The 20,873-nt window shown below is 37.7% G+C and overlaps 1 protein-coding gene across 25 annotated transcripts in view; it reads left to right on the top strand.

Moving 5' to 3' along the window:
• Positions 1-20,873, top strand: part of CCDC148 (coiled-coil domain containing 148) — a 279,411-nt gene that overhangs the window by 63,345 nt on the left and 195,193 nt on the right. For 12 of the 25 annotated variants that reach the window (XR_012421116.1, XR_010579884.2, XM_065525533.2 and 9 more), the window contains one exon: positions 9,085-9,241. The exons of 10 other annotated variants lie outside the window; for them this stretch is intronic. Coding sequence is in view for 6 of the 15 variants with exons in the window: in XM_065525533.2 (XP_065381605.1) it covers positions 9,085-9,241 (157 nt within the window). In the remaining 9 variants the exon portion in view is untranslated. Of the gene's footprint in view, positions 1-9,084; positions 9,250-20,873 lie in introns of those variants that run through there. 3 more of the 25 variants (XM_074009179.1, XM_074009176.1, XM_015432230.4) reach the window with 1 other exon arrangement.

Raw genomic sequence — 20,873 nt, 5'->3', positions numbered from 1 at the left:
GCCCTGAGTCGGATTTGACAATAGCATTTTAAAATGACCAAAGGAAGTGTAAGACTAATTTAGAGCAGGACATTTCATCTGCACTACTATACTTAAACTTTTGTGCTGAATTTTTTTAATGTGCAAAAATTGTCTTGGAAATACATTTTGAATCTTGAGAAAATAATTACAAATAAAGTCAGAGAGAGAGCAGGATGAATTCTAATCAAAGAGGACATCTTTACAAATAAATAGATAATGTTGTAGTCCTACAGAGCATTTTTCACTTAGCTCCATGGTGAAATGATTTTAAAATGAAGAAAGATGAAGTTTTACTTTAATTAGTTTGTGAAGACATGGATAAGTGCTTTTGAAAGAGTAATTATCTGGCCCTTCTTTTAAGAGAATGTGAATTGAGAATTGAAGTTGATCTGGGATCAGCCCCATTGACTTTATCACAGTTTTGTCATGTTCTGCAGTAAATTAGCATGAATTCTGTCATACATAAACTTCATTTGATTTTGTTTTGTTTCTTTTTCATTCTTGTTTTGTGTTTTATTTATTTAAAATAGTTGAAAGGAGTTCTGGCTAAAACCAAATTCATTGAAGGACTATTTGGTCTTTTTATGTATTTCCTCGAGTCATAGAGAGAATGAAAAATATGTTATTATGTTATACAAACGTGTTTCTCATACTGGGGGCCACCAACATATGCTGTGAGGTTTTCAAGTTCTCTATGAGAATTTAAATATTTTGTGTTAGTTTCAAACATAATTTTTAAGGAAGAGCATGTGTAGTTTAAATCCATCCATATGACATTGATGCCTATTTTTGTGTCCGTAGATTTATGACATTAGTGCCAAGACAGTATCTACATTTTAATATATTGCTTCTCAAATCAGCCTCTAAGAATCACAGAACCTCTGGACATGTTTTCAGGCATCTGCGACTATCTTTGTAATAACGTTAATAAATAATATTTTCAGATGATATTTTTGACACCAGATATCTTCTAAGAAGTTTTTATGTATTATCTGCTATAATCCTCACAACTCTAGAAAGTATTACTATTTTCCTCATTTTAAAGACAGGAAGAGGCCGGGCATGGTGGCTCACGCCTGTAATGCCAGCACTTTGGGAGGCCCAGGCGGGTCAATCACCTGAGGTCAGGTATTCGAGACCAGCCTGGCCAACATGGTGAAACCCTGTCTCTACTAAAAATATAAAAATTAGCTGGGTGTGGTGGTGGGCATCTGTAGTCCCAGCTACTTGGGAGGCTGGGCCAGGAGAATTGCTTGAACCCAGGCGGTAGAGGTTGCAGTGAGCCAAGATTGCACCATTGCACTCCAGCCTGGGCGACAAGAGTGAAAATCCATCTCAAAATAAATAAATAGATAAAATAAAGATAGAAAAACATAAACACAAATAAGTTAAGGAACTTGCCAAGGGCGTTAGACCTGGGTTTTGAATCCCCCACTCTAGCTCCAGAGTTCATGCTCTTGAGTACTGTGACCTTTTCCTTCCTGGTGGGGATAATGGGTACTGTCCCCTGCCTTTGTCATTGGTTACCCATAATTATGAGGACTTAAAAAGTAACTGCTTTCATTAATTTGGTGAATATGGGTTTCAATTTCTTGGAATAACAAGACTTTGGAAAATGTTGACTGGCTTCTATTCTAAGGGTATGACTACTTTTAGAAGGAATTTGTGTATCAAACATTTTTAGAGTTGTCAATAGAAAACTGTTAAGCCATAATAGCAATAAATTAGAGAATTTCTGTTGGTGTGCATTATCCATATAGGAAGAAAACAATGTTTCCTCTACCCAATTTCCTTCTCTTCTTTCTCCCTTCCTAAACTTTCAGTCCTAAATCCATTATAAGGAGCAGAACAGTGCTGGTCTCTACACTGGAACTGGGAGGGAACTGCAGTGGCCCGAACTATGGTGTTGGAGCCCAAAAAGGGGAAAAGAGGGCATTGTTTAGGAAGGCTGACCTTCAGTGGGTCAGAAACCAATGCGGTTAAGGATCACGTTTATGTGTAAGGGAAGCCTGATATGGGTGTCAGAGCTCAAGCAAGGTGGGGGTGAAAGAGGTACCATGAATGGGTGTGTCATTGCCCAAGCAGAGTGAGAAGAGCATCATCATGGAGGGACAGCCTGACGTGGGGTTTTGAAACTCAACTGGACTGGGAAGCATGTTCATGCAGTGGGGTAGGGGGCAGAATGGGGAGTCAGAGTGAGGACAAAGTATATTTGGAAGGGTAGAATCTGCCATGGAATATTGTAGCTCATGTGAGTGAGGGCAGGGAAGTACCTGCTATGGGCTGTTGGGACCCAAATGGGATAAGGGAGGCATCTGTGTAGAAGAGAGGTGGTATTATAGATGAGGGATGAGATTTTATATAGGGAGTTGATCAAATAAAAGATGAAAAGTTAATGGCAGCTGGGCTTCTCACTGTTGGAGAAGGAAGTTACAAATATAGGAGAGGAGAAAACTATAATGAACCCTACATTGTTGTATTGCAGTTGGAGATATCAGTGTATATTCATAGATATAGATATAAATGTGTGGGCCTGTGTTTTCTAGCTTTGCCTACTGGGTGGGCCTAGAAGTAGTGACATCTCAATGACCATCTAGTGCCCAGATTTTGCCTTCTAATGCCATTCTCCAAGGAACCAGAGCTCCTTGGAAAAATATTTGGTCTGGACTGTGACCAGCAAAGACCCAGAAGAGCCTAGAAAATTACGTTGTGACAGAGAGAAAGAAAGGAAACGTTTAAAGAAAGGTTTCAAAAGAACACAGAACTCCACACCTTATATGTATTTTTTATAGTCCCATTTTTGTCCCTGCAAAGACACTTGTTATATGGCTAGAATGTAACCATGAGTTTGAATTGATTGACAGAGATTCACTGGCAAAAACTAGGACAAGAATGGGGCAGATTGTTGGAGCTAGAAATGGGTGAAAATTAAAGGCGAATGAAGGTGAATGCAGATTGAATATGGGGGAAGGTAGAATATGTAGGAAGGAGTATGGAAAAGATGAAGGAAAGGTCCCTGAAGGAGAAATGGACAACTTGGTGACTTCAGGGCCCCTAGGCATTGATTTTTTAAAAAGTCAAGAATCGTGTCAGAGAATAGTATGAGGTAGAGAAAACTAGCCTGGTTGTTGAATCTACGAAAAGATGATAGTTCCAAAGATTATGGAGTTTGGAGCATCTCTCTTTGGGTTGAGATGATGGGAAAAAATTGTTCAAGCTGAACTTGTAGTACATCTGTTAGTTTGAAATTTAAGTTATGGGAGGCTACAGCTGAAAAAATACTTAGGAGAAAAATTAATCTGTATTGCAACCACACTGTATATGGTTAATTTGCCTTCAGGTACAGGGAAGCAGAGATGGTTACTGCAGTAGTTTTGAAACTAGACTAATTGTGAACATTTCTTGGTGAGCTTTGAAAATAAATACACAATCTCAGAAATTAATAGCAATTACTGGTATGGTAAAAAGGGTGAAACCAGTTGTTTCAAAACATGGTTTCCCCATTTTCTAAAGGTGCATCCTTGAACAAGTTGCTTAACCTCTTTGAGCCTCCGTTTTTTCACCTGAAAAATGAGACTAATAGCAGCTGTTTTATAGTGTTATAATGTATGCAACAGGTGGTCTCTTAGTAATTACCTCCTGCATCAACTCCCCGCACTGCCCCCCAACCGCGGATACATACTTTGTACTCTGGAATGCTTCATATTGTTGCTAAAACCAAGCAAAAGCCATACTCTAGAATCTTGGCTGAGAGTATAATATAACCAATTTAGTATAAAAGGGACAACACATTAGGAGTGAGAGGCCACACCCCACTATTTTGCACTTTAGGGCTTGGATGAAGCTGTAGCACAGAAAACCAGGGAGACAGTGCAGAGGCTTCCTTCCGAGGATGCCCTTGTTTTGGCAGATAGGCGTGACCTAGATGTTATCATAGACAGATGGTAACAGGGTATGCTCTCTTGCTTTTCAAGAGACCCTATCTTGCGAAAAGCCACCTCACATTCCAGGAAGAAGGCTGGGTCTCCCTAAGAAGTTGCCAGATGCCTTGTTTGACCTATAGCAATGTCAGGAGGCTAAGACCAATTGTAACATGCCACAGAAGCTTAACTGCAATTAATATCTTCTTTTATATATCTTTGTGTATACCTTTGATTATATCATTTGGATGAATTCCTAGAAATGGAAGTACTGGGATTTCTATATACATTTAAGCAAATTGCCAGAAGTTTCTACCAATGCCTATTTCCTTAATGTTTCATTGGAATGTTATTTTGCTCTGCCCTTGTCGTTGCTGTGGCATTGCTATTTTAAAGATGTCTGTGAGAGATCACTTGGACTCAGGAAGGGGAACATCACACACAGGGGCCTATCATGGGGAGGGGGGAGGGGGGAGGGATTGCATTGGGAGTTATACCTGATGTAAATGATGAGTTGATGGGTGCAGCACACCAACATGGCACAAGTATACATATGTAACAAACCTGCACGTTATGCACATGTACCCTACAACTTAAAGTATAATAATAATAAATAAATTAAAAAAAAAAAGATGTCTGTGAATTTGCTCAATTATACATAATAATATCAGTTAGTACATGTATAGTGCTATGTGCCATGCCCTTTTTTAGTACTTTACATGTGTAGTATAATTCTAGGAGGGCCCCCAAGATTTCCTGCCCTCTAGCACATATGGTCTGTGTGATTCCCAGTAGCGTGAATATGTTGAGCTATCTCTGCCATGACTGTGTTACATTATATGGCAAGAGATTTAGAGATGTAATTAAGGTTCCTGATAGTTGATCTCAAAATAGGGGAGATTATCCAAGTAGGCCTGATCTTGTCACAAGAGCCCTTTAAATTTAGATCTAGAGAAAATTAGAGATCCAAAGCATGAGAAGGAATTGGCATGAGGGTGATATTCCATGGCTGCCTTTGAAGATGGACAGGGCCACATGAGGAATGCAAACAACTGTGGTCACTGACAACTGTCCCTGGCTGACAGTGAGCAAGAAGTGGGAACTTCAGTCCAATAGCTACAAGTAACTGAATTTGACTGACTATAAGAATGAGCTGGAAAATGGGTTTTCCCTTAAGGTTCTGGAAAATAACTCAGCCAGGTGATACCCTGATTTCAGCTTTATCAAACTCTGAGCAAAGTCACACCATGCCAGACTTCCAACGTGCAGAACTGCGAGCTAATGAATGGGTATTGTTGTTTAAAGACATAGAGCACAGAAACCAGCTTGAAGGGGTTTCCACTGGCCAAATTTGGGATAATTTGAGCATGAAAACAAATAAATACAGTAACAGATTGTAACCCATTTGTTTTGGTCCCTTCTTGCATTACTATAAAGACCTACTTGAGAGTGGGTAATTTATAAAGAAGAGAGGTTTCATTGACTTGCAGTTCCACAGGCTGTACAGAAAACACGGCTGGGGCAGCTTCAGGAAACTTGCGATCATGGCAGAAGGTGAAGGGAAGGCAGGAATGTTCTCATGACTGGAGAAGGAGGAAGAAAGAATGAAAGGGGAGGCGCTACACGCTTTTAAACAAACAGATCTCATGAGAACTCACTCTATCACAGAGCAGCAAGGGAGAAATCCACCCGATGATTCAATCACCTCCCACCAGGCCCCTCCTCCAGCACTGGGGATTACAATTCCATATGAGATTTGGGTAGGGACACAGAACCAAACTGCATCACCATTGAATAAGACAAATCTACGCAGATATGAACAAACAAAAACATACATGTTTAACGAGAAATTAAACTTCATTAATTTCAAAGTACCTCTCCACAAAATACAGGTAGGAAGAAAGAGTAACTTTATAGTGGAGAAACCTGACAGGCACTACCTTAATTAAGCAATCAAAGTCAACAGCATCAGTAATGGACAAAGGGAAATCAGGTAATGCAATGAGAAGAGCACAGCATCACTTCTGTGATATTCCTGCCAGATGCATGTTCTGGGCCTAGTCATGAGGAAACATCAGACAAGCCAAAATTGAAGGACATGCTACAAAATAACTGGCATGTAATCTTCAAAAGTGTCAAGATCCTGAAAGTCAGAGACTGAGTAGCAATTCTGGGCTGAAGGGGACTAAGGAGACATGACAACGATATGCAATGCTTGTTTCAGAACTGGAGCCTTTTTCTATAAAGGACATTATTGGAACGTTGGCAAAACGTGAATGAGATCTGAGGATTGGTTGATAGTAATATTATCGATGTTAAATCTCTTGTTGCTGCGAGTTGTCTTGTGGTTATGTAGTAGAATGTCCTTGTTTGCAGGAAAGACACCCTCAAGTATTCAGCAGGGATGGGAAATCAGGGCAACAGTTTCCTCTGAAATAGAACCTTCCTTCAGAAAAATAAACTTCCTTATACTCTACTTGCAACTTTTCTATAAGTCTGTGATTATTTCCAAACATAAAAACATAACAAATTTTAAAAAGAAAAAAAATTTCTTTCACTGAAAATTCATAAAATATGGAACACAAAGAAGAAAATAAAAATAAATCTATTCACATTGATTACTACTACTCCACTTTGGTGTATAGCTTTGCTGTCATTTATTATACATCCACACACACACACACACACACACACACACACACTTTTAAAATAAAATTAGAATTATTTGTATCTCTGATCTTGCTTTAGAATTTTAATATTATATGTAAGCTATATGTCACTAAATAGTCATTTATAATTTTTTTTTTTTTGAGATGGAGTCTTTCTCTGTCACTCAGGCTAGAGTGTAGTGGTGTGATCTCAGCTCACTGCAACCTCCACCTCCCAGGTTCAAGTGATTCTCCTGCCTCAGCCTCCCAAGTAGCTAAAATTACAGGCATGCATCACCATGCCCAGTTAAATTTTTTTTTTTTTTGTACTTTTAGTAGGGACAGGGTTTCACCATGTTGGCCAGGCTGGTCTTGAACTCGTGACCTCAGGTCATCCATCCACCTCAGCCTCACAGAGTGCTGGGATTACAGGCATGAGCCACCACGCCCAGCATATAATATCATTTTTTTATGGCAACTTTTTTACGTGTAAAAGTGTGTTATCATTGAAATATTCAGATTTGTGGTTGTTGTTGTTATTGTGTTTTTTTTGAGATGGAGTCTTGCTCCGTCACCCAGGCTGGAGGGCAGTGGTGCGATCTCGGCTCACTGCAACCTCTGCCTCCTGGATTCTAGTGATTCTCCTGCTTCAGCCTCCTGAGTAGCTGGGATTACAGGCACCTGCCACCATGCGCAGCTTTTTTTTTTTTAATTTATTTTTTATTTTTAGTAGAGACAGGGTTTTACCATGTTGGCCAGGTTGGTCTTGAACTCCTGACCTCGTGATCTACCTGCCTTGGTCTCCCAAAGTGCTGGGATTACAGGTGTGAGCCACTGTGCCTGGCCTCAGATTTCATTTTAAAATTATCTGAACACTTCTATTCAAGTTTGTCAGCTCTGTCACTTGGTCATGTCAAACTAGCCTTAGCTAGCAGTTACAAAATATAACTTGGAGCAAATAAGTTAATACATATGTCAAACAAGAATGATGCTAGCTGTTTACACACACTTTGCCTTATACATATTTCCCATTGGACAGGACTAGAAGCATAGTTTTCTAGACATAAGTCGGCACTAGTATTAATATTTCAATACTCTCCCTCTCAGCCCTTTTCCCAACAACAAAAATATAATAGTGAATTTGTGAATATATGTCAATTTATTCTACTCTTGGTAGATATCTGGTGTGTCAGTCCATTTGAGCTACTATAACAAAATACTGTAGACTAGGTAATTAATAAACTTCAGAAATTGATTGCTTATGGTTCTGGAGGCTGGGAAGTCCAAGCCTGAGGTGCCAGCAGCATTTGGCGATGAGAGCTTGATGAGGCAAGATGAGGATTGTTCTCTGCCTCAAAGATGGGCCCTTGTTGCTCTGTCTTCACATGGTGGAAGAGGCAAATACACACCTTTTGATCTCTTTTGTAAGGGCACTAATCCCATTCGGAAGTAAGAAGCCCTCATGACTTAATAACTTCCTAAGAGGCCCCAACTCTTAATACAGTCACATTGGGGATTCAGTTTCAGCATATGAATTTAGCCAGGGGGTGGGGGCATGAAACACCAACATTCAGACCATAGCATCTGGGTAGTTTCTTTTTGTTTGTTTGTTTGTTTCAGGTAGTGCTGTGGTGTGATCAGGGCTCACTGCAGCCTTGACCTCCTGGGCTTAAGCCAACCTCCCACTTCAGCTTTCTGAGAAGGTGGAACTATAGGTACACACCACCATACTCGGCTAGTTTTTAATTTTTTTCGTAGAGCTAGTATCTGTTTGTTGCCCAGGCTGTGGGTCATTTCTAACATGGGTTACTAGAGGTAGAGCTGCTATGACCATTCTTATATATATCTTCTGATGAATATATGTGCAAATTTCTGTTGAGTATATAAAAGGTATAATGGCTGGGTCATACTAGATGAACTGCCAGTGATTTTTTTTTCTAAAGAAGTTGTTCCAGTTTACACTACCACCAGCCGTGTGTGAATGTTCTGGTTGCTCCACTTTCTTACCAACATTTGGTATTTTCTATCTTTTTCATTTCAGCTACCCCAGTGTGTTTATAGAGGTATTACACTGTGGTTTTAAATTGAATTTTGCTAATGGATAAAGTTGAGCGCATTTTAATATGTTTATTGGCCACTTGGGTATCCTTTTATTGTGGAGTGTCTGTTGAGGTCTTCTGCCCCATTTTTTATTGGGTTGTCTGCCTTTTTCTCATTAATTTGTATATGCTTTAATATATAGATATGTATTCTGGATTCAAGTCTTTTGAAAAGATATATGGCAAATGGATTTTCCTGCTCTTCAGGCTCCCTTTTCACTCCCTTAATGATGTCTTTGGATGAATAGATGGTCTTAATTTTAGTATTTCCCAACTTATTACATTTTCCATTTAAGATGAACATTTTTTTAAAAGAAATCTTTGCCAATTCCAAGGTCATGAATATGTTCTCCTTTGTTTTATTCCAAAATGTTCATTTTTATCTCTCACATTTAGATCTTCTGTACATCTGGAATTGATTTATGTGACTGTTGGGAAGTAGGAGATCAAGAATCACTTTTTCCATGTGGATATCCAACTGACCCAGGACCATTTATTAAAGACTGTTCTTTCCATACTGCACAGCAGTATGACTCACTTCTTCATAAACCAGGTGATCGTGTATGTATGGATCTGTTTCTTGAGACTCTTTATACTGTTCATTGACCTATTTGCCCATCCTTGCTCCAGTAACAGTCTTGATTATTAGGGCTTCATAATGGATCTTGATATATGGTACTATAAATCCTCCAGCTTTGCTCTTTTCATCAAGATTCTCTTGGCTATCCTTTGTCCTTGCATTTCTATACATATTTTTAAACCAACTTGCCAATTTTCACATGCACAAAAAAACTTTCTCGGATTTCAGTTGAGATCATATAAATCAATTTGGAAGAGTTGACGTTTTTACAATACTGAGTCTTTTCCACCATTTAAGTAATTTGCTGAGGGTGCCAGTTTATAAGTGGTGGACCTGGAATTCAGTCTTTCACAGCCTGACTCCAAAGACCAACACTACCCTAAGAGTTTAGGTATACCTTAGTTTTGAGGATATGCTATTTTTATTTCAACTATATTTTAAATGAACCTATTTTATTGGTCTACTATAATGCTTTCTTTTACAGTACTATTGTCTTAAAACCTTGCATTGTATGGGTATCTCATAATTTAATTTAACCAGTCGCCTATGATCATTAATTTTAAAGTCATTTTCAGTTTTTCTTCAAGTAGATAATTCAGCTACAAGCATACTTGTAAAGATATCTTTTTGTACATGTTTTCTTGGGATAACTCTCTAAAATTGTCACTGGGTTAAATGGTATAAAAATGTTAAGAATTTTGGTACAGAGTTGGCTGCAGTCATGCACACCTATAGTCAGCTACTCAAGAGGCTGAAGTAGGAGGATCGCTTGAGCCAAGGAGTTCAAGACCAGCCTGGGCATCATACAAGATAACTTGTAAAGATATCTTTTTGTACATGTTTTCTTGGGATAACTCTCTAAAATTGTCACTGGGTTAAATGGTATAAAAATGTTAAGAATTTTGGTACAGAGTTGGCTGCAGTCATGCACACCTATAGTCAGCTACTCAAGAGGCTGAAGTAGGAGGATCGCTTGAGCCAAGGAGTTCAAGACCAGCCTGGGCATCATAGTGAGACCCCATCTCAAAAGCAAAGAGAATTTTGGTACAGGTGTACCTTGGAGATATTGCAGGTTTGATTCCAGACCACTACAGTAAAGCTAATACTGCAATAAAGAAAGTGACATGAATCTTTTGGTTTTCCAGTGCCTGTAAAAGTTTATGTTTACAGTATACTATAGTCTATTAAGTATGCAATAGCATTATGTCTAAAAAATAATATACATATCTTAATTTTAAAATCCTTTAGTGCTAAAAAATGCCAAGGCTCATCTGAGCCTCAGTTAGTCATAATTTTTTTGCTGGTGGAGGGTCTTGCCTCGATGTTGATGGCTGCTTACTGATCAGGGTACTGGCTGGGGAGGTTGGGGTAGCTGCGACAATTTTTAAAAAGAAGACAACAATGCAATCCCTCCCCCCTCCCCCCGACAGGCCCCGGTGTGTGATGTTCCCCTTTCCGAGTCCAAGTGATCTCATTGTTCAGTTCCCACCTATGAGTGAGAACATGTGGTGTTTGGTTTTCTGTTCTTGTGATAGTTTGCTGAGAATGATGGTTTCCAGCTGCATCCATGTCCCTACAAAGGACACGAACTCATCTTTTTTTATGGCTGCATAGTATTCCGTGGTGTATATGTGCCACATTTTCTTAATCCAGTCTGTCACTGATGGACATTTGGGTTGATTCCCAGTCTTTGCTATTGTGAATAGTGCCGCAATAAACATACGTGTGCATGTGTCTTTATAGCAGCATGATTTATAATCCTTTGGGTATATACCCAGTAATGGGATGGCTAGGTCATATGGTACTTCTAGTTCTAGATCCTTGAGGAATCGCCATACTGTTTTCCATAATGGTTGAACTAGTTTACAATCCCACCAACAGTGTAAAAGTGTTCCTATTTCTCCACATCCTCTCCAGCACCTGTTGTTTCCTGACTTTTTAATGATTGCCATTCTAACTGGTGTGAGATGGTATCTCATCATGGTTTTGATTTGCATTTCTCTGATGGCCAGTGATGATGAGCATTTTTTCATGTGTCTGTTGGCTGTATGAATGTCCGTTTTGAGAAATGTCTGTTATACCTGATGTAAATGACGAGTTGATGGGTGCTGACGAGTTGATGGGTGCAGCACACCAACATGGCACAAGTATACATATGTAACAAACCTGCACAATATGCACATGTACCCTAGGACTTAAAGTATAATTTAAAAAAAGCAAAAAAAAAAATAAATAAATAAAATAAAATTATAAGTGTAAAATATGAATTTATAACTTTCTAAATGATCATCTTTCATTAAAATTAAAGTCAATCTTTTGATTCTAAAAATAAAAAATAAAAAATAAAAAGAAGACAACAGTGAAGTTTGACACATCAATTAACTCTTCCTTTCATGAAAGATTTCTGTGAAGCATGTGATGCTTTTGATAGCATTTTACCCACCATAGAACTTCTTTCAAAATTGGAGTCAATCTTCTCAAACCCTGACATTGCTTTATCAACTAAGTTTATATAATATTCAAAATCCTTTATTATTTCAACAGTGTTCACAAGCATCTTTGCCAGGTATAGATTTCATCTCCAGAAACCAGTTTCTTTGCTTATCCACAAGAAGCAACTCCTCAACTGTTCAAGTTATATCATGAGATTGCAGCAAATTCATTCACATCTTAGGCTCTAATCCTAGTTTCCTTGCTATTTCCATCACATCTGCAGTTACTTCCTCCATGAAAGTGTTGAACCCCTCAAAGTTATTTACAAGGGTTGGAATCAACGTCTTCCAAGCTCTTGTTAATGTTGCTATTTATTTTGACCTCTTTCCAGAAATCATGAATGTTCTTAGTGGCATCTGGAATAGTTAATAGTTTGTGGAAGATTTTTAATTTACTTTGCCCAGATACATCAGAGGAATTACTATCTATGACAGCTATAGCCTTATGAAATGTGTTTCTTAAATAATAAGACTTGAAAGTTGAAATTACTCCTGATCCATGGGCTGCAGAATAAATGTTATGTTAGCAGGCATGAAAGCAACATTAATTTCCTGTACATCTCCATCAGAGCTCATGGGTGTCTAGGTGCATTGTCAATGAGCAGTAAATTTTGAAAGGAATCTTTTTTTCTGAGCAGTAAGTCTCAACAGTGGGCTTAAAATATTCAGTTAATCATGATGTAAACAGATGTGCTATCACCCAGGCTTTGTTGCTCCATTTATAGAGCACAGACAGTAGATTTATCATAATTCTTAAGAGCCCCAGGATTTTCAGAATGGTAAAGGAGTGCTGGCTTCAACTTAAAGTCACCAGCTGCGTTAGACCCTAACAAGAAAGTCAACCTGTCCTTTGAATCTCTGAAGCCCCGCATTGTTTTTTCATCTCTGGCTATGAAAGTCCTAGATGGCATTTTCTTTCAGCATAAGGCTGTTTCATCTACTCTGAGAATCTACTGTTTAGTGTAGCTACCTTCACCGGTGATGTTAGCAAGAGCTTCAGGATAACTTGCTGCAGCTTCTGAATCAGCACTTGCTGCTCCATCTTGCATTTTTATGTTCTGAATACAGCAACTTTCCATAAACCTTATGAGCCAACTTCTGCCAGCTTCAAACTTTTGCAGCTTCCTCACATCTCTTAGGCTTCCTAGAATCAAAGAGAGTTAGGGCCTTGCTCTGAATTAGGGTTTTGCTTAAAGACTGTTGTGGCAGCTTTGATCTTCTATCCAGACCACTCAAACTTACTCCATATGAGCAATAAGACTGTTTTGCTTTCTTATCATTTGCATGTTTACTGGAGTAGCCCTTTTCATTTCTTTCAAGAACTTTTCCTTTGCATTCACAGCTTGGCTAACTGGCACAAGAGGTCTAATTTTCATCGCATTTTGGCTTTTGACATGTCTTCCTCACCAAGCTCAAACATTTTTAGCTTTTGATTCTAAGTTAAAGATGTACTCTTCTCCCTCAATTGAACACCTACAGGACATTGTAGTGTTATTAATTAGCCTAATTTCAATATTGTTGTGTCTCAGAAAAGAGGGGCACCCCAGGAGAGGGAAGGACAGAGGAAAGCAGCTGGAATGAATTAGTCAGAATACACACAACATTTATCAAGTTTGCTTTCTTATGTGGATGCAGTTTGAGGTGCACTAAAACAATTACAATAGTAACATCAAAGATCACCAATCATAGATCACCATAATAAATATAATGAAGGGTTTTGCAGTAATTACCAAAATGAGACGCAGAGACATGAAGCAAGCACAGCTGTTGAAAAGATGGTGCTGACAGACTTGCCTGACACAGGATTGCCACAGACCTTCAATATCTGTGAAGTGCAATGAAATGAAGCACAAAACAAGGTATGCCTGTATGTTGCCAGACAGCCCCCTAGATACCCACCAACAATGAGTACAAGAGTTAATTTACTGCCACCTTCCCAATTACATATATACATATTATTTTTTGTTAATTTGATTGGGAATGTTGTGGTTATTTTACTTTGCATGTTTTTGACTGCCAGTAACAAGCGGTAGTCATATGTTAGTGACTATTTCGTATGTTACTGACCATTATATTTTGAAACAAAGTATTTGCTGGTAGTTTTAAAGCCAAGCGGAAAATCCTATGCAGCCACATTCTGTTTGTCCTTGTGTTACATGACAATTTGCCCCCCACCCACCATCCACACACCGTACCCCTCCAGCCAGAAAGGAAAACTCCCTTCCCTCTTTCTCTAAGGAAGAGCAGTTTTTTCCTCTACTTCCCCTAGTTTTCATAGACATTGAGGTTTTTTTTTTTTTTTGTAAAAGGACTTCCAAATCATTGTTCAGAGAATATGGATCCTTGTGCAAAGAGATTATGAAAAAAAGGATAGTGGAAAATTGTCCCCTCCTTGCCTCTGTGAAGGACTAGGTTGAAGCAAAAATGGAAACAACAGAAGACTGACATTATGAACACCCCCCATTCAGCCCCTCTCCTCACATCACCTCCCTCTTCTCCAGGTAGCTGCTCATCCTTAGTCACCACCTCTCCCTGAAAACCCCACCCAGACCTGAGGGCCCACCTTTCGTGCTTCAAAATTAGCCACTCTAGTTCCTCTGCAGTAAAAACTCTACCCACCTCAGTGCAGCTAACAGCTAATGTCAACTATAAATTTGCCTTTATAGGGAGGAAGATTTTCTTTTATGATTTAAACTTGAGAGAATTGAAAAGACGAGATAGGAAGGGAAGGACATTTTTTTCTCTTTTTGTTCCTTCTGCGTTTCTTTTTCCTCCCTCTTCCTTTCCCTCCCTCTAAACTTTATCTTAACTCCTTTCATCTTCCCCTTGCATTTATTTACTTCCTAGGCTGGAGATCTTTTCAAACTTAACTAGCGATAATACAAAATGCATTAATATTTCTTACCTGTTATAACTATTTCATTTATTCAAAACATATTAGTGCCTACCATGTTCCAGGCCCTGTAATTTAATAGAGTTTTATAGTCTTTGTTGTTAAAGAGTGGTAGGTTGCTATTTTTTATTAAAAATTTTAAAAATACCCTTTGTGTAACATTTTAGAGGAAAATTACTCCTTGCATAACTGATCCTTCATGGAAAACTATTCTGGAGTATTGTAAACTCACAGATGTATTCTTCTGTGTTACTTTTTGGTAGTATACTTAAGTTTCTGAGGATTTTTTTCTTTCCCCTTCCAGAACCACCTACATATCTCTTAACCTACTCTCGTTTAGCTATGTTAAAACTACATGTAAAATTCTACTGGAGTTTTAAGATAGGAAATTTTGCTAGATGTAATTTTCTCATGCTACTATTGAAAAGAAATGACAGTAATATTTTCTAGTATTTTACCTATATCTATATTGAGAGGTGTTTTTCTAGAACAATTTTTATACTGCTTTATGTAGAGAGACATCAGAATCTCCTGGGTGCTTCATATTATCCCAGTCTATCTCAGTTGAGGATTTTGTTTGGCTGAAAGTTACAGAACCTGATTGCAGAAGCTTGGGGATTTATTTTTCTCATTACAACAAGTCCAGAGGGAAAGAGTCCAGGGCTGGTACAGCAGATTCTTGATAACAACGTCCCAGGCTCCCCTTGGCTTTCTTCTCTGCAACAGTATGAATCTTTCATCCTAATACTCACTCCATGTCTAGCTTTATGTCCGCATTTCATGCAGGAAGAAAGGAGAAAGGGCAAGGAATAAGGAGGTGTGCCTGTATGAGAAAACATATCTTGCCCTGAAATTCCCAGCAGACCTCTGGTCGTGTCTCATTGGTTGGAATTGTATCACATGGTCATTTACAGTCTCAGAGCTGTCAAAGGAAAGCCAATATTTTACCCTGAACAAAATAAGAATGTGTTAGAAAGGGAAAAAGTAGAATATTAGTACCTAGCTGTGTCTTCCACAGTTTTAAACTTCAGAGGATAAAATTTCCTCAGCAGTGATAGTGAAAAGCACATCAAAATGCCATTTAATTGTTGAATTCTATAACCTTGCTTGTGGCCTTTGCTTTCATGGTTTTCTTTTAATTATCAAGCTTGTAATCAAGGGAAAGACAATGCATTTGTGACCATTAATCAGAAGAAAAACTGTTTTGAATAATTTTTGTTAAAGGTGTCGAAAGAAATTTATCTTACAAGGCAGAACAAATTTATTTAAAAATTATTTAATTATGTACAAAATTAAAGTTAACTGGATATTTCAGGCTGGCCTTCACAGGGTTTGTGTGACTTGGTAGGGTCGAGGAGCTCTGGGGAAGTGGTCCAAACTTCGTGGGTTCAGAAATGTGAGTGATGAGTTATCAGACTGGGGTTGTCACCAGCAGAACCCACTTGGTAATCATTTATGGACTCTAATGTTGTTGCATTAATTTTACAATAGAAATGAGAATTGCAGTCAGCCCTCCATCTCTGCAGGTTTTGTATTTGTGAATTCAAACAACTTCATATAGAAAATATTTTAAAATAAATAACATAGAACAACAAAAATAAAAATACAGCATAACTATTTATATAGCATTTACCTTGTATTAGGTATTGTAAATAAGTTAGAGATGATTTAAAGCATACAGGAGGATGTGCATAGGTTATACGCAAACACTACACTATTTTCTATGAGACACTTTAGTATCCATACACTTTGGTATCCATGGAGGTCCTGGAACCAGTTCCCTGCAGATACTGAGGGATGACTGTATTTAGTGATAGGACCCTTTGGGGCAATGTTGATTACTTTTAATTACATATACACACACACACGCACACACACACACATATACATATACACACGTATATATGGATATATATACATATAGATACACGCACACTCATTGTAAAAATGCAATGATTTTATTACAGTTAAAGCTAAAGTCCCCTTTGACACTAACCTCCAATTGCAGCATCCTCTTCAGTTTGGTCTACGTGTGGGCCTTTAGGCTTTTTTTCTTGAGAGAGAGCACATGCACAAGGAGGGGTGGGTAGTATTGTTTGAAGTCTGTTCATGTTTATATAATGGTATCATATGGTATGTATCATAGTGCAACTTGCTTTTTTCACTCAATAATATATGTTGGAGGTAAAACTACATTATTTGTGTCTACTATGCGTGGAATCTCCTTCTTACCCCCAAGCTCTTGGAGAAGTAAGATAGCATAGATATCCTTAGATTACTAACAAAATGCAAGTTTCTCCATGTGGGGGTTGTGTGCTATGATTGACAGCTGAGTAGCTGGTCTGGAGCACTGGTCAACTGTAGTTAATGTGAACTTAGAGCCAGTGCTGAAAGTTTAAAGTGGGCATGTGTTTTCTTCCTCACTTTTTCACATATACCTCAATCTATGCCATTTTGACTTGGAGGTTGTTCTTGATAATAGTTTGCGTCTCATACAGGTGAGCCTAGATTTAAATATAAGGGGAAAGCAGGTGAAAACTATATGTTTGCTTCTACTACTACCATGCGTTAGGTGCAGGACTGTGATCTATAATGTAATCACTTAATGCTCTTTCAGCAAATATGTATTGAATATCTAGCAGGTACCAAATACTATTTTAGGCAGTCTGGAGAAACAGAGATGATCCGCTAAAGGCCTTGTTTTCATGGAGCATTTATCCTAATGGTAGATGTGAACAATAGGAAAGTTAATAAATGTCCAGTGTAATGCCACACAGTGAGCTGTACCAGAAAGGAAAATAATTGGAATGAGAGGGTGAAGAATAATTGGGGTTAGAGGGAGCTGCTTTAGATGACATTGCCAGAGATGGTCTCTCTGCAGAGGCCTGAATAAATCTATAGCCCTTAATCTAGTATACAATAGATGTTTAATAAACATTGGAATAAGAGCATAAATAAATTAGAGAAACAGTGGGGACAAACACAAAGTATAATAATAGCACAAGGTAAAGGAAAGATCATTTCTGTCTGTGTTAGGAGAAGCTCCAGTAGGATGATTAAGATGAGACTGAAAAATAAGTAGGCATTGGTCAGAGAGGCAATGGCAGAGAAAACCCTTCCAAGAATAGGTAATAGTGTGTGTACTATTTCAAACAAGAGAGATATGAAAGAGCTTATCAGTTTCCTATTGCTAAAAAACATTACCACAACCTTAGTGACTTAATACAAATTTGTGATCTTACAATTCTGGAGGTCAGACATCCAAAATAACAGCAAGCTGTGGGCAAGGCTGTATTCCTCTGGAGCCTCTAGGGGAGAATCTGTTTCCTTTCCTTTTCCAGCATCTAGAGGCTACCTGCATTCTTTGGGTCATGGTTTCATTCCTCTATCTTCAACGCCAGAAGCGTGGCATCTTCAAACCTTCCTGCTTCTGACCTCTGCTTCTTTCATCACATCTCTGATTCTGACCTTCCTGCCTCCTTCTAATAAGGGCCCTTCTGACTACATTAGGCCCACCTGGATAAGCCAGGCTAATCTCTTTATATAACATTAGCTGATTAGCAATCTAAACTATCTTTGCCACCTTAATTCCCCTTTGCCACATAACATAACATGTTCATAGGTTCTGAGGATTAGGACCTACATGGACATCTTTGGGGCACTATTGTTCTGCCTTTCACGAGCAGTGTCCATTCAGGGATCTACAAATGGTTTGGGAATGCTCAAGAGTAATGTACAAATAAGGTAATGGGTAATGAAGGGGCTAGATAGTCAAGAGCTAGATTGTCCTGGAGAGCAATGAGAAACTATTTGGTAGGTCAGGGAGTTCTATGATATATTTGGGTGTTTGAGACATGACTTATCCAGGCAGTTGTGTGATGGTAGCTGGCCTAGAAGAGCAGATAAAAGGATATTGATAAAACTCTACATACAGGATATGGAGGGGGTGAATTATATAATACCCTGCAGCTGTCGGAGAGCTTAGGCATAAAAGGGACCAAGAGGAAGCAGGTGAACCCCTTACATCAAGTACAGGTATGTAGGATGGGAAAGTAGATTCCCAAATTGTGTCAGAAAATCGACAAATCTTAAATTTAAGCATGTCCAAAATGGCAAGTCATGTGGGAGGATAAGTGGTAAGTCTTTCCAAAGCAGAGGATTACTTTCATTATTCTTTCTTTATGAATCCCACATTCAAGGGGAAAATTAGAGGCAAAACCGTATTCCTTCATAAATAAGTACTTAGTTTCCCTAAGGTGATTTGTCAAACTCAAAACTCCCAGTCATAGTTTCTGGTCAGAATTTCTGAGACAGTGGAAACTGTGAATTCATCTATTTCCCTCCAAAAAACATCTGGAAAATTCCCATTTTTATGTAGCATATACCTAATTTATACCTTTTCTGTTGGGGTTTTGGAATTATTAAAATAGTTTGGAGGATATATAGAGGGAGTAAGGGCATGAGACGCTCCAATGCAGTTACCTTCACTCTCCGTGGGGCTCTGAAGTCCCATGGAAAACGGGCCCTTTTAGGTTATTTGCCGTGGTTAAACTCTTTTCTTTCTCCCGGACTCTGTTCCCCAGACTGGAAAAGCCTATGGGATGTATAGAGCTGTATTTGAATTATTTTATTAGCAAGATTGATTGAGGCTCTCTACTTGGAGCTGTTTTAAACATTAAAAACTGAGAAAATCATATAGGTTGACTATATGTGGAATTGGTTCATAAGCAAATTTATATGAATTATAAAGAGGGCAGAGATTTGATAGATTTTATTTTTCTGATTATGAATTTTATTTTTCAGTAAAAAAGGCAGAATTCTTTGAGAAAAATTTCTGTCTTTATTCTTGTACTGGTTGAATGAATGTATGTATGTATATATGCCATTTCCAGTCATTAAAGGCACATGTATGTGTGTGTATACACATATATATGAATACACAAATAGAATGATATGGAAAGATGGCCAAGTTGCATTATTAAATAAAATAACTTGTGGAATTGTATATATGTCATTATTATACCTATATAAAATAAATAAACTGGTGAATATTCTAATGTTAACATTTTAAAGTTCTATACCATGCAACAAGTGTATTTTAATATAGTCTGCCTTTTGGTAGAAGGTTAGTAAGAACTCAATTCAGTATCAGTATCATGAATTACACTTACATATGTTTATATCTTAAAGGATTCTTGATGTCACGAAATCCAGTTTATTTTTTAATTGGTAAAATAGGTATACCATGGTAGTGTTTTTCCAGAATATAGTAAAATAACTATTGCCTCTGCTTAGTACTTTTAAAACTGTGTTGTTTTTTCTTCCTATAAAATAAGAAAAATTTAGAAATTATGCTCAAGCATAAAGTAGTAATCAAAATTAAATATAATCCTACTACCCAGAAATTGCCAAAGTTAAATATTTGATATGCAGAATTAGACTAGTTTCTTTCTGTTCAATGTTTTTTAATTTCCTGTAATTAAGTTTGATACTTTTTTCACAGTATATGTCCTACAAACTTCTTATACAGTTTGTTCCTAGATATTTTGTTTTTTGTTTTGAGTGAGATCTTTCACATTATATTTGAATTGGTCATATTTATTATGTGACTGAGTACTTTGTTTAACCATTTATATTAGTTCTAATAGTACATCTTTTGGTTCCATTAGTTTTTTCAGGACAATAAATTTATCTTACACAAACTACAGTGCATAATGTTTTATAATAAAAGTGATATGTAACATTCTGCTTAAAATTTAAAAATGAATTCTGGATGTTAGAAAAATACTGCTTCAGCTGGACTTTGGCCATAATATTTGAACGAAAACACTTAAAATGTTATGGGATCTTTCATAAGAAAATGTCCAAGATCGGTACCTAGTCAGTAGCAAAAGAACTTTAGTTTCAAAATCTTTCATTATAATACAAGAATCTCTAAAAATGAAGGTTTGTTTTATAATCAATATCATGGCCAACTTTTATTATTGATAAATTAATTTTTTACAATAATTTGATACCACATCCAAGATGTTTCTACATGTATATATTTTTAAAATTTAATTTTATTTTATTTTAAGTGCCAGGATATGTGTGCCGGACATGCAGGTTTGTTACATAGGTAATTGTGTGATGTACGTACAGTTTGCTGCACGTATCAACCCATCACCTAGGTATTAAGCCCCACTTGCGTTAGCTATCTATCCTGATACTCTCCCTCTAC

Source organism: Macaca fascicularis, chromosome 12 (assembly GCF_037993035.2).
Source record: "Macaca fascicularis isolate 582-1 chromosome 12, T2T-MFA8v1.1".
Classification (NCBI taxonomy): domain Eukaryota; kingdom Metazoa; phylum Chordata; class Mammalia; order Primates; family Cercopithecidae; genus Macaca; species Macaca fascicularis.
Note: the sequence above shows the minus strand (reverse complement) of the source record. Positions and strands in the feature narration are given on the sequence as shown.